This window comes from Asterias rubens, chromosome 8 (genome assembly GCF_902459465.1).
Source record: "Asterias rubens chromosome 8, eAstRub1.3, whole genome shotgun sequence".
In the NCBI taxonomy this organism is placed as follows: Eukaryota; Metazoa; Echinodermata; class Asteroidea; order Forcipulatida; family Asteriidae; genus Asterias; species Asterias rubens.
Window position 1 is genome coordinate 19,574,008 of NC_047069.1, and position 13,652 is coordinate 19,587,659.

Consider the following 13,652-nt stretch of genomic DNA (forward strand, 5'->3'; position numbering starts at 1 on the left):
TATTATTAACTTGAATGTGTACATACTATAACACTTTCATATGAAGATGAGTAAATTGAAAATGTTATTGGAGAAACAGATATTAGCATTTTTAATAACAATAAAATCTAAATATCAATGAGGGACAGCCCCCTCCCCCCCCCCCCCCAAGTAACGAGCCAGCACAGAGTCTGTAACACCACTGAACACCCGTTTCAGAGACAGGTACGCCAGAGTCGCGTCGAATCAAATAGATAAGGAGCGACTCTAGGTAGACCCAAATCAATTTTGGTTTCATACAGGTGAACCAATACATAACATGTAAATTGGCTCAGTTCATGACCAGATGGACGTCTGAAACCAAGGCCCTCAAGAGTCGTTCGAAATGACTGCACGGCAGTTGATCTTTCGACTTCTAGCGCGGCAGTCATTCCTATCTGTTTCAGACGTCAGTCTTTTCAGGTACTTAATTCAGAATTTGGTTCGGCGCGACTCTGAAATGGGTGTTTTTCTTCTTGAATGGTATCATTTGGGAGGAGGAACTCCTGGACAAGGAGCCATTTTTGAGAAATGTTCTCATTCTTGTAATCCCATCCCTGTCATGGGTTTGGTGCAATCCTACTGCATACCACCCGCAGATTGCTTCAACAATGATCAGAAACCGATAGGAAAAGCATTGGGTGAGTGTCATTTTAAAGGATTAACCATTTACTGAGCAAATTTGTTAACTTGTGTCCAATTTCATAGAGCTGCTTAAGTAGAAAATTATGCTTGAAATTTCCTGCTAAACAAAAGTAAGTAGGATACCAGTCACAAATTGTACATGTTTTTTAGTATTTTGACTGGTAACAATATTCTAGTAACCGCAAATATTATTTTGACTGATAAATGTGCTCATAATTCAGAAAAGGTAAAGGTAAAGTATACCTTTCGTTTCTGGAACCATTGGATTATTTTAATTCTATGTAAATTTAGATACAGTGTATAAAAACAATATAAAATTTCATTTAAAAGGGTTTTAGTGTTTTTAAAATAACAAGAAAATCTGGAGTGGAAATGTCTACGTGGGAAGAATAACCTGTAATTGAAATATACAATCTGAGAATGATTCATGCATGATACATTTCTTAAAGTGTTATTTTTTTGAATCCTTGTATTCAAAACCACATTTCTAGAAAGGATTTGTTTCTCAATAATTAATGTAATTGATTATCAACAGTTGCAGTGCTTCTTTCTGAGTAAGTTTTTATGATAATTAATTAGGGAATAACAGTGCGAGTACCCAGTCTTCACTGCGTGGTAATGACCGCGTTGGTGGCTGGCGCTGTTATCAAACCGAGCCGGAGGCGAGGTCCGTTAACAGTGCCAGCCACCAACCAAGGTCATTACCACGCAGTGAAGACCGGGTACTGTTATTCCCATTAATAAATACCTCTTTTAGGGAATTAAACGGCTAAAATTTTCCAAATTTTGTGACTTTTCTCTCGAGGGGCCATATTTGAGCTTTTGATGGTTCCCATCTCTTTCGTGCGTTAATCACACTACTGATCTTTGAGACCAGTGACTCTGTGAAATAATGATCTGTTCAGCGCCTTCACTGGGGTCAAAGGAGGCAAATGATTGGACGATAGCTGTTCCTTGTGCTTTAAAATGCGCGCATGAGCTCGGCGTCAGTTTATACGCGCACACATGTTACACGAGCGCACTCAAAATTGATACATTTTCAGCGCGCGTACGCGTAAGTGTGCAAAGTTGCAATGAAACTAACATGGATATATAAGCGTGCGATACAGTGCAACGCGCAAGGTTTACACAATGTATGCTGATTTAGTGGCCACTTATTCGCTATTTTCCAATGCCGGTCTTTATACCACCGTTAACACTCCAAAACGTGACCGGGTTTTGACCAATCAGAGACTTGAAACCGTCCAAGGTATTTATTAATTTATGATAACAACTCAATGGATACAAGTCTTTCAACTTCAGCCAGCCCAAACCAAGTCTCCGACCTAGCTCATCGCACCAGTCAAGTTCTGGCACCAACGCACAGTAAGGGAGGCAATCAAGATCAAGGCTCACAACACAGTTCCACAAGACATCGGATTCTTCATCAACGACATCTGGTCACCACTTCTCAAGCAGCAGCTCACCACAACACTGACACACTCCAACGCACACACATCCAGCCATCAACCAACGCACACGCTTCACCGGACAAGAACAGCTTTGATCCTTCCCGCCCAAAGGTGCATCCCTCCAGCCATACATAAGCTCCACCACCGCCAGTAGTCCAGCATTCTCCTTAAAAACGTTGAAACCAAATCGGCTCTTTTCAGAGCCACCACTCCTTCAAAAGAGATTTTTACTCATAGTTGTGCCCCCAAGGTTACTGTTCATATTTATATTTATAGTTACTCTTACACTGCTGAGCTATGCAAGATCAAGAACATCAGGGTTATAACGGTCTGTGTTATCTTCATCCCAACGTACGTAAAATGCCCATTCATTTTGGGCTTCAATGATTGTACCTTCGCCAGGTGGGCTACCATCCTAGAAGATAAAAGAAAGCATCATTTAGTTTGGTATTGATTGATTGGAGACTGGGTTTGGATTGGATTGAAGACTGAGTCCCAGGTTTGACACTTGTGTCCTTACGCTAGACACTCAACCAAGATGCTTTGCCCTTCGAACTGGGATGTACATTTTTGTAAAGCTATTGGTCCCGTGTGTTGTGTAATGTACTAAAAGAACCCAGTGCACTTATCAAAAAGAGAAGGGGTTGGACCTAGTGCTCTTGATTTGATTGGTTGCATATGTCCCGCAGAACCTTGTAAACCATAACACGCAACTTAACTGTTTCCTACCTGAGACCACCTCCAGTGCCACTTCTTTCCTCGTACCACCCTTGTGCCAACTTTCATCATATCTAAAATCTCGGAGTCAGTCATGTTCCTCTTTTTCCCAAACATCAGATCTAATTTTAAAACAGGGAGGTTTAATTTTATTTATTGACCAAGGATTATAACAGCCTTGCTTTAGAAAAAGTTGAAGGGTCTGGGTCCTTTTTGTAGGACACGAAACACAATGTCGAATTACATTAAACTTACATGGTTTGAAGATAATGATGGTAGAAAGCTTTCCTTAAAATATTTTTTACTGAGGTGCTTTTTTTTTTTTTAAGAAATGAGTAAAACAAGTCACAAAAATAATTTTTGTCTCAGCTAGGCAAAATGTTTTTAAGCATGTACAACATATTTTGGTGACATTGTTTAAAATTAATGTAAATCTGTGGACATTGTGTTTTGTGTTACAAAAAGTACCCAAATCCTTTTATCGTTGATTATTAAGAGAGTACACACACATGGATGTAAATGTGGACATGGGTCATGTGTGAAAAGTTTTTATATGGATGTGGTTTTCATTCCAAAACTTAAAGATGACTGATCAATATACTCACAGATTTCTTCATCAGTGAAGTCAGAACTTTTTTTGAAATCTTGAAAATTCAAGCAGACACATCCAGACACATAGGTAATAGGTTTTTTTATGTCTTGCACAACACTCTTTTGGAATTCCAGAAGATCAAAGTCATGGACTTGCTTTCTGTCATTTTTCACCTTTTCCAGCTGTATCTTTAACTCTTCTTCTTTTATACTATTGCAGGCCTTAACTAATTGAAATTGATTGCCCTTTTGGTAACAGAATCGTGTCACTTTGTCTTTAAGTTTTTGTTCCTCTCTACGGAGTTCAGCAACTTTTCTGTCTGCATCATCAGTGATAATTTTGTGTTTTTGCTTTATACTTTCTTGGTGTTCAGTGGATAACATGTCAAGAAGTTGTCTTTTATTAGAAAACTTTTGTAGGCACTCCTCTCCTTTTCTGATGTGTTCATTAATGATATTGTTGATTGATTCGGTGGCTTGTGATAAACCAAAGACTTTATGGACCGGTATTCGATGATCCTGGGTGCATGAAGCACATACCATTAGGGAACAAGTCTTGCAATAGAAATCTTGTTCTGGTTGGTGTGTTTTCCACATTTTGGTACGTTCGTGAGAAGCTGAGAGTTCTTTTTAAAACTTGCTTTGCCAGAGCGTAGATGGTCGATTGAAGCTTTTTCATGACCTTTTGTTCTTTTGCTACGTTGGTGCGCATTGTCACAAACCTCGCAAAGAAATTCCTGACAATCAAGGCAGTAGCTGACAGCTTCATCTTCCTCGTCGCAATCTTGACAATTTATCTTAGTCTGAAGACATCTGACAAGCTGCTGTTGTTCGGCAATAGTTTCTATCAAGTTAATTAAGAAAAAACTCTGGGGGAGGTCATCAATTCCTACCTCTGGTGAAGACGTTTCTTTTCTGCAGATGGGACATATAATGTTTTCTTCCAGAGGATGGGCTGTCCTCATTTCTTCAAGACAGTTTTGGCAGAAGTTGTGTTTACAAGTCAGAGTCTTGGGGTTGATGTACTGCGAGTAGCAAATCGGGCATTCCAGCTGCGCTTTGCTGATATTATCTAATACAGTTTGACCATTAAGACCATGATGCTCAACAAGCCGCTGTTGTTCAGCAATAGTTTCCATCAAACTAATTAATGAAAAGCTCTTTGGGAGGTCAGCAATTCCTGCCTCTGGTAAAGAGGTTTCTCTCCTGCAGACGGGACATGAAATGCTTTTTGTTGGATGGGCTTCCATCATTTCTTCTAGACAGTTTTTGCAGAAACTGTGTTCGCAAGTCAGGGTCTTGGGGTTGATGTACTGGGAGTAGCAAATCAGGCATTGCAACTGCGCTTTTCTGATGTTATCCAACACGGGTACACCGCTTACCTCTTCCATTTTTCTTGCAGTTGCTTCCAAGTATCTTGCACTGAAATTGATTTATAAAAACCTCAAAATAAACCATTATAACATAAATTAACTATGTGGATTTCGAGGTATTGCATGGTGAGGTATCAATGTGTATTTAGTTTGCGGTGACACAGTGGCCCAACTTCATAGAGCTGCTTATATAATGGCTGATTTTATGCTTACTGCGCGATTTCCATTTCATAGCGCTGCTTACAGTAAACACACAAAAAGGCATACTAACCTTCCGGTGCTTATTGCATGAAGATTAATAACGTAACAGACGTAACAAACAGTGTTTGTGTGATGGATGAACGAATATATTAAGTCGAGAAGAACATTAAGTCGTGATAACTTATATTATTTATGTAAGCCAAGGCTTATGTCATTGCCAGACATGCATTGTTCCATTGGAAAACCTGTGCCCTGACAGAGAGTTATATTAGTAATGTGTATAACTGGTGATCTGCAATCAAGTGTTTGATTACTCAGGGGTTTTCCTGATTTGGGGGATCTTCTCAAAAACCTCCCTGAGCCTTTAAAGTTTCTTGAAAGAATGGAAAGCAATCACCAAAGGGAGAAAGAAATAGTCCACATTTTTTCCAAACCTGTTGTTCCCGATTTCTGGTGATGCACTGAGTCAGACCCGTATCCAGGAATTAATATTGTTTTGTATAATTATTATGTTTACTTTTATTTATTTATTTATGATTGCTATTTTTTCTTAGGGGGGGGCGGGCGGGTATATGAACGAAAAACGAATGTTGTCGCATTAGCGTCGCTCGTTTAAGAATGAACTGTCTTTAAAAGTAGAAGAGTGCGTTCTTGGCTGATAAAAACAGAACTAGTAGATAGTCTAAGTTGTCTCTGTTAAAGGCACTGGACACCTAGGTAATTGTCAAGGACCAGTATTCTCACTTGATGTATCCAAAAATGTGCAGAAAATAACACTGGACAGTTTGGTAATTGTAAATAAAATAACACTGAACACCTTTGGTATTTGTCAAAGACCAGTATTCTCACTTGGTGTATTCCAACATATGCATACACGAACATATCTGTGAAAATTTGGACTCAAATTGGTCATCGAAGTTGCAGGAGAATAATGAAAGATAAAAACACCCTTTGTTGCGCTTTCAGATGCCTAATAAAAGGCTTCAGTCATGAAGTATTTTATGGTTTGAGTGAGAAATTACCTCTTTCTTAAAAACCCTGTTACTTCAGAGGGAGCTGTTTCTCACAATGTTCTAACAATAGTTCTATACTATTAACATCTCTCCATTGCTCAGCACCAAGTGCGTTTTTATGCTAACAATTATTTTGAGTAATTATCACTCGTGTCCAGTGCCTTTAAAATCTTATTTCATGCATGTCTAGTGTGAAATACCTTGCTCAAGAGCACAAGTTTCAAGACTGGATATTAAACTTTAAGTTTACAGAATTATTGTCAACTCACCCAACCGGTAGTTTGTTCCAGTACCCCTTTTGTGCGGCCTACTGGGTCACCCACAACTCCTGCCGTGGCACAATCCCAAAGATGGTTTAAAAATATACAGATAAAAATGATAAAGACACGAACAATGATGTTGATAATAAGACGCTTGGATGGAGTTGTTGGAGTGGTAGAGCGGAAAATTCCCTGTTTAGGGGAGTCCAAAAAAATATCTCAGAGTGTGATAGCTTTTTCAACTCTCAATGAAGTAGTCGTAGAACACAACTCAACACTCCACTTAGGCTAATGTGTCATGAGTATGCAGGGCTTGGTAGTACAAATACATCCTTATCTTCTGCCCAACTTGACTTTTGGAACATAACTATAGACTGGGAAGGGGTCACAAAGGTTAGAGATTCTATGGCATGCCTGATGGTGCAAACAGAGTTAACTATAAAGCCAGTATGGCATGCCTGATGGTACATGAGTACATACATTTCTCTAAACCCAGACTCAAATGGAGACAATACCAGGGCCCATGTTCATGGCTCTGCTTCTGTAAGCAAAGAATCAGAGCTCATGGAAGGCAAGCAAGAAATGTTGTGCTTTTATAAGAGATTTTTTGCTTGTGCATATGTGCATACCCCATGTATTCTTAGCTTACACAGCTACCCCAGAATTGCGACGCTTGCCCTGTAAACGAAGAATGGTGATTTTATAAAGCTTATAAGCACAAAAATTCACTAAGCAACAGAATAGTAAATTGCTTAGCAGAAACAGGCCACCTTTCCAAGTTACATTTTAATGTTTGCATTGTTGAGGCTGGTGGTCGACAAAAGTTTTGTTAAGCAAAGAAATTTGTAAAGCCGAATATTCTGTTTAACAGCTTCATGAAACTGGGCCATGAGCCATGAAATTTGGCCCGGAGTTTTGATCAGATAAACTTGAATGTTCAATGAGAGCTTGAATTAAATTCTTTTTAAATCACCTTCTTGTTTCTTCTGCTACAGGTGAGTCGTGACGACCATCGTTACTTGAAGCAAGTGGAGATGCGCGAGGAAGGTGGAACGCCCTCTATTGTCGGGGCAGTGCGAGCTGGTTTGGTCTTCCAACTCAAGGAGGCCATAGGGGCAGATAACATCATGGCCAGGGAACATGAATTATGCAGGTTGAAAATATTATACAAATACTGTTGCATGATCAATATGACACTTTCGTTGGTAAACAATTTCTGCTAAGCAAGATTATTTGATGCATACTAAATTTTGTGCTTCATGGCTCTTTGCGTTTGGGCCTAGTTATAAAGGAGGAACATGCCCCATGAGTTTTTGTTGAAGGTTTTTTGTGTGAGTAGCATACCATCAGAGTTTGAACCATTTTGTATTTATTGTTTTTAATTTTCAGGAAAGCCCTGTCAAAATGGACAGATTGCACCAATCTCGTCCTGCTAGGCAACACAGTGGTTCCCCGTCTGCCCATTTTCTCATTTCTTATCCGCCACCCGACAACCGGTCAATTTTTGCACCACAACTTTGTCTGTGCTGTTCTGAATGATGTGTTTGGTCTACAGGCGCGAGGAGGATGTGCATGCGCTGGCCCCTATGCCCAGGTATACCTTGTTCTACATGGACTAGTTTTTTGTACTCAAGTGATATTAGAAGGGAAAACTGATGGGGTAAATTTTAACTAATGTGGGGTTGAACAAAAAACAAAACGTACAAGAGAATTGGAACTGCAACTTCCAGACTAAAGGGTCTAGGTACTATTTGTAGGAAATAAAACACAATGTCCACAGGTTTACATTAAACTCACTCAGTTTGAAGATAATGATAGTAGAAAGCTTCCCTTAAAATATTACTTGCTGAGGTGCTGTAGTTTTTGAGAAATGAGTAAGCAAAGTCACAAAAATAATTGTTATCTCATGAGACAAACAATAATTTCAGCATGTAAAACATATTACCGTATTACTAATTTCTCATAAACTATAGCACCTCAGCAACTAATAATTTAAGGTAAGTTTTCTACTATCATAATCTTCAAATGGTGTAAGTTTAATGTAAATCTGTCTACATTATTTTTTGTGTTTTTTTGTGTTACAAAAAGTACCTAATCCTTTAAAGGCAGTGGACACTATTAGTAATTGTGAAAGACTAGCCTTTACAGTTGGTGTATCTCAACATATGCATACAATAACAAACCTGTGAAAATTGGAGCTCAATCGGTTGTCAAAGCTGTGAGATAACAATGAAAGAAAAAACACCCTTGTCACACGAAGTTGTGTGCGTTTAGATGGTTGATGAAATGAGGTCTCAAAATCAAATTCGTGGGAAATTACTTCTTTCTCGAAAACTATGTCACTTCAGAGTGAGCCGTTTCTCACAATGTTTTATACTATCAACCTCTCCCATCTACTCGTCACCAAGAAAGGTTTTATGCTACTAAATATTTTGAGTAATTACCAATAGTGTCCACTGCCTTAAATGTGCTTGAGCTCTACCAAGTAAGCTATCTAGCCCTATGTTGGTACTCTCCCAATTTTTTTCGGGGGGGGGGGGGGGGTATCTCTAATAAGGACACCACCTACAATAGGGCTAGATGGCTCAAACGATAGAGCGCCAGGACATAATTCTTGAGGACTCGGGTTCAATTTCTGCTTCTGTCAATTTCCCTTAGTTCAACTCCAAATGACTAACTTGTTTGTTAACTTTTTATAGTCAAGATTGTTTTATATCTTCCCGACAAAAAGCCTACAAAATGATAAATAGTTTGTGTATGCACTTTCTTTTCAAGGTCACAACTTTTTGTTGTCATCAAGTTCAATTTCCTAGTGTGTGCAGGCAATTCAATTTAAAGGTTTAAACATCTCAGTTAAACTTAAAGACACTGGACACTATTGGTAATTGTCAAAGACCAGACTTCTCACTTGGTGTATCTCAACATATGCACAAAATAACAAACCTGTGAAAATTTGAACTCAGGTGGTTGTCAAAGTTGCGGGATAATAATGAAAGAAAACCGCCTTTTTCAAAGTTGTGTGCTCTCAGATGCTTGATTTTGCGACAACAAAATCTAAATCTGAGGTCTCGAAACCAAATTTGTGGAAAGTTACCTCTTTCTAGAAAACTAGGCACTTCAGAGGGAGCCTATCCTCACTATGTTTATACTATCAACCTCTCCTCACTACTCATTACCAAGTGAGGTCTTATGCTAATGATTATTTTGAGTTCCAGGCAATTGTGTCCACTGCCTTTTACAACATCTTCTGAAGATACTTTGGCACATTTCTTTTGTAGGATTTGCTTGGCATTAATGAGAAGCTCGCCAAAGAAATTGAGGCAGCGTTACTTGAAGATGGGTAAGATTTAAGACAAATTAAAGATGTATTTTTATTTTATTAACGACATTTGAAAGCAAGTTAACATTACTGGTTTTTGGAACATCAGTATTAACAATTATTTATTAACCAACATACAAATAAAAAACAAAGCTAAGAAAATTGAATCTCACTCGGTCATCGCAGTTGCAATAAATTAGTTTAAAAACCTAAGTGTTTTCAAGCACTAAGTTTTTCCTTAGGTCCACAATGATCCCCTTCTGTGTTTTTGGCTATGTTTTGTTGCCTGCTTTTTAAAAAAATCAGTTTTACATTGATGTTCACAACTTCTAGTTAACATTCATGTAATATGCATTGAATTAGACTTAAACACAATCGATTTGATTTGTTTAAGGTAAGATTTATTTCAGATAAGTCTAATTTCCCTGGATTGTACCTTATCTTTCGGCATAATTTTTTAAGTTTGCATCGTACGCAAATACCTCCTCTAGGCTGTTTGTCGAATTTCACCAATATTGCAATTATCTTCTTTGGAGCTGATTATGCAGAAAATATTGCAAAACAACCTTCTTTCTGCAGTCAGAGATTGTACATGTGTAACATGGGCCCAATTTCATAAAGCTGTTTAGTAGAAAATACTGCTTAGCAAATTTTTTTGCTTAGCAAATAATGAGTGGGACACCATTGCAACAATGTAAACTTTTTGGAATTTTGGCTTGCAACCAGTCTCTGTTAAGCAAGATTTGTTGTGTGCTCAGCAAGTGTTTATGCTTACAGACTGTATGGAATTGGGCCATGGTTCATTTGGCTGGTATACTTACTCTGGTAAGCACAATTTTGTTGTGCTTAGCTATTTTTATTATGCTTAAGCAACTGATTCATTTCACTTGATTATGACATATTTCTTTCTCCAGTCGACTTGACAGAGTGCATCTGCGACGCTATACGGAATACTCGGAGAAAGAGATTCTCAGGTAGAGTGTTCAGTTATTTTTGACTTTTTTAAGTAAATGTAAAAAGAAAAAAAATTAAAATATATATTTAGCTGTTGCAAGAATTGCTCACCAAAAGGACCTTTGGTATAAATGCAAAAAATGGTTATCTGCCTGACGTTTCAAACCATGCATAGTCTTTCTCGAAAGCTTAAAAGTAAAATGTATTCGCCATTTGCGTGTGGAGCCTTGAATTTGGAACAACAGTAAATAGAAAACAATGTAATGACACTTACATCCAAACAGATACATTAATGCAGTATGAATGAACCATTAAGTTGTAACTCCACACACACACACACACATGGCGGATTTTTGCAAAGGGCAAACAGTGAGACTACCAATATTAGAGCTACAATCCAAATATCTCGTTGGGCCCCCCTGCCCCCCCCTTTCAATGTCATTATTGCACGGTCTTCTTCTGCATTCCAGTCAACATTGGGCGAGGGGACGGGGGAGAGAATGATTATTGTCAGGGGAAGTGGACAGGGGGTGGCCCAAGCATTTTGGCCTGGATTGTAGATAACTCAGTTGGTTGAGCGACGGCACATATGTTAATTGTTGGTGTATTCAAATCAAAGTAAAGAATATCCTGGTCATTCTGTTTTAACAGTTTAACCTGCTTTCACTAAGATTTTAAGATGTGTAACTTGTGTGTACTTTTTGTTATTTTTAGATTGTTAAACATGCACCCATGAGAATGTTTCATGGATGGACAATATATAAATGTTCATTTGTGTTAATATTTCTAGTTTGTATGATGCTGTCTTATTTTAAAAATGTACAATTTTTCTATTGGTAATATTTTGGTTCATTTAATTTGTTACATTGTACACAACTTCATGCTGGTGTCCTTTATCATACTTGGGACTATGTTTGTTTTATCTACTCTTTATAAATAAATATAAGTAAACGAATGCATCCACAGGAAAGGAAATGGAGGCCATTGTCTCTCTTGGCCTGGTCTTTGCCTTGGTGCCCCTTGATGCTCCCATAGACCTAAAAATGTTCCAATGGAAGTGCCCTTTGCAAAATGAAACTTGCCTTGCCATCTTAAAGATGAAATACCAGGCCTGCATTAAGAATAGTGAAGTGCAGAAATATAAGAAACAGTCAAGGTTTTGCTCGATCTTAAATCTGCATTAGGGATAAAGAACACTATTTGGTTATACCCTAACACCGATGTGTGTACATAAGCACTGTATAATCACTACTCAGTACAAGTAAAGGTACAGGGAATTTTGTTTTTACTCATTTTGTTTCTTCTTGTTACATCTTTGATCCAATTTCAATATAAGACCTGGTTTTGTCCGCATCAATCTGCCATATTTCATGAGCGACGACTGCGTGGACTTTGTGATTGAAGCTGTTACCATGGCAGCACAGCATGCATGGAAACTGCTCCCTCAGGTATGAACATAAATTCTTATTTCACCCCGCTTCTGGAACTCTCTGCCTCAACATCTCAAGGACACACATGACATCTCACGATTCCAACATTCTCTCAAAACCACTCTTTTCAGATTAGCCTATGCAGATATTGAGTGAAATTTTCTTCTTCTTTGACCAGCGCCTTTGAATGTTTTACAGATTAAGTGCGCTTTAAAAATGCTGTATTATTATTATTATTATTTAATAATACTAACATTCCTGCATTGGTGTAATTTCCGAGAGCATTTTGTTCACTTTTGTAATGTCTTTTCTGTAGCGCTTTGAGTAATTTGTTTATTAGAAAGTGCGCTTTAAAAGTTTGTATTATAATTATTATTGTTTATCAGTAGGCATCAACTCCAATTCTTTGGTTAACTTTCTTGTATATATACTTGTGTAGATATAACAAAAAATTCAATCCCTGTTCGCTTTAAAATTAAAAAAATTGTGTTTTTTTGTTTCCCCCAGTATATTTTCAATCCAGAGACAAGTGAATGGAAGCAGAGGGGACACCAAGTTTTCCAGGACAGACGATGGTTAGGATCGATCAATTATACAACGGGGAAGCTGGCTTACCCTGAACCCAACGTGAAGAAGACTAAAGGACGGCTGCCAATAGATTATAAGGTACAATCCCGGCCAAAATACTTGGGCCACCCATTTGCAATAATAATACTAATAATAGTAGTAATAATAAGATTAATGCGCATGTTTCCACCCTGCTGGGTGTTCAAGGCGCAGAACATGTTACAATTAACATTCCCTGTCCTCCACTTCCCTCCTGATAATAAACATTCTCTTCTCCGTCCCCTGTCCCCTCGCTCAATGTTGATGGGAGCGCCGAAAACCGTGCAATGAGAACCAACATTGAAAAGGGGGCACAAGGGCCCAACGAAATATGGCTGGGATCGGGATTGTAACCTGTTGGCTTGTGGGATTTGGGGTTGGAGTTACTTGGTACTGCCGTAGATTTCACCAAACTCTTCCTAACTTAAGATTAATCATAGGACTTTGGACGAGTCCCAACCCTGCACTGTAGCATGCAGACCTTAAGATTAATCCGAAGTTAGGATTAGTTACTCGTCCTAACTCGAGATAGGATTGATCCTAGTGTTTCGTGAAATCAGCTGCTGCTCTACTTGGCAACTTACCAGGGCCCTATTTAATAAAGCCTGTAATAAAAAAAAACTTGCTAAGCACAGAATAGTATTGCTTAGCAAGAATTAGGTTACTAGCCAAACTTACGTTATAAGTTTGCATTGTTGTGGCTGGTACCCCTCTCAATTTTTGCTTAGCAAAGAAATTTGTCAAGCAGTATTTTCTTCTTAAACCTGCCTTTGAAACATAATGTAATTAAGACATTTTAATTGTTATTAAGATTCAGTTGTCATTAAATCTGAATTGATTGATATCGTTTCTGTTTACCAGGACTGCCTGAAGCTTGCAGAGGAAATATTTAAGAGAGCAGAAAAGGTAAACTTTTAACAGTCATGATAAATTTGTAGATTAAATACAGTGTGTGACTAATTAAGAGATTAGGGCATTGGGAGAGGCACATTGTTTTGATGTATGATGTGTCCAGTTTTCGCTGGTTAAAAAAAATTACAGGTTAATTGATTTTATTGATTTTTTTCTTTTACA

General features: G+C 38.2%; 2 protein-coding genes across 5 annotated transcripts in view; one reads left to right on the forward strand and one right to left on the reverse strand.

Annotated features, from left to right (window-relative positions):
* Positions 1-13,652, forward strand: part of LOC117293705 — a 30,857-nt gene that overhangs the window by 6,660 nt on the left and 10,545 nt on the right. Inside the window, exons 2-8 of the mRNA XM_033776118.1 lie at positions 7,265-7,422; positions 7,659-7,863; positions 9,548-9,609; positions 10,503-10,562; positions 11,879-11,990; positions 12,480-12,638; positions 13,440-13,484. Coding sequence (XP_033632009.1) covers positions 7,265-7,422; positions 7,659-7,863; positions 9,548-9,609; positions 10,503-10,562; positions 11,879-11,990; positions 12,480-12,638; positions 13,440-13,484 — 801 coding nt within the window. The remainder of the gene's footprint in view (positions 1-7,264; positions 7,423-7,658; positions 7,864-9,547; positions 9,610-10,502; positions 10,563-11,878; positions 11,991-12,479; positions 12,639-13,439; positions 13,485-13,652) is intronic.
* Positions 1,860-7,013, reverse strand: LOC117293709 (tripartite motif-containing protein 59-like). Of its 4 annotated transcripts, none has more exons than XM_033776126.1 (4): positions 6,279-7,013; positions 4,316-4,844; positions 2,844-2,953; positions 1,860-2,529 (listed from the first exon to the last, which is right to left on the reverse strand). In XM_033776126.1, exons 2-4 carry the CDS (start codon positions 4,350-4,352, stop codon positions 2,410-2,412), a joined length of 267 nt encoding a protein of 88 aa, XP_033632017.1. In that variant the 5' UTR covers positions 4,353-4,844; positions 6,279-7,013; the 3' UTR covers positions 1,860-2,409. The 4 variants fall into 4 exon arrangements, 3 of the variants coding, with proteins under 3 accessions (XP_033632017.1, XP_033632016.1, XP_033632015.1); XM_033776125.1 differs by having other exon boundaries at positions 3,437-4,844; XR_004519466.1 differs by lacking the exon at positions 4,316-4,844.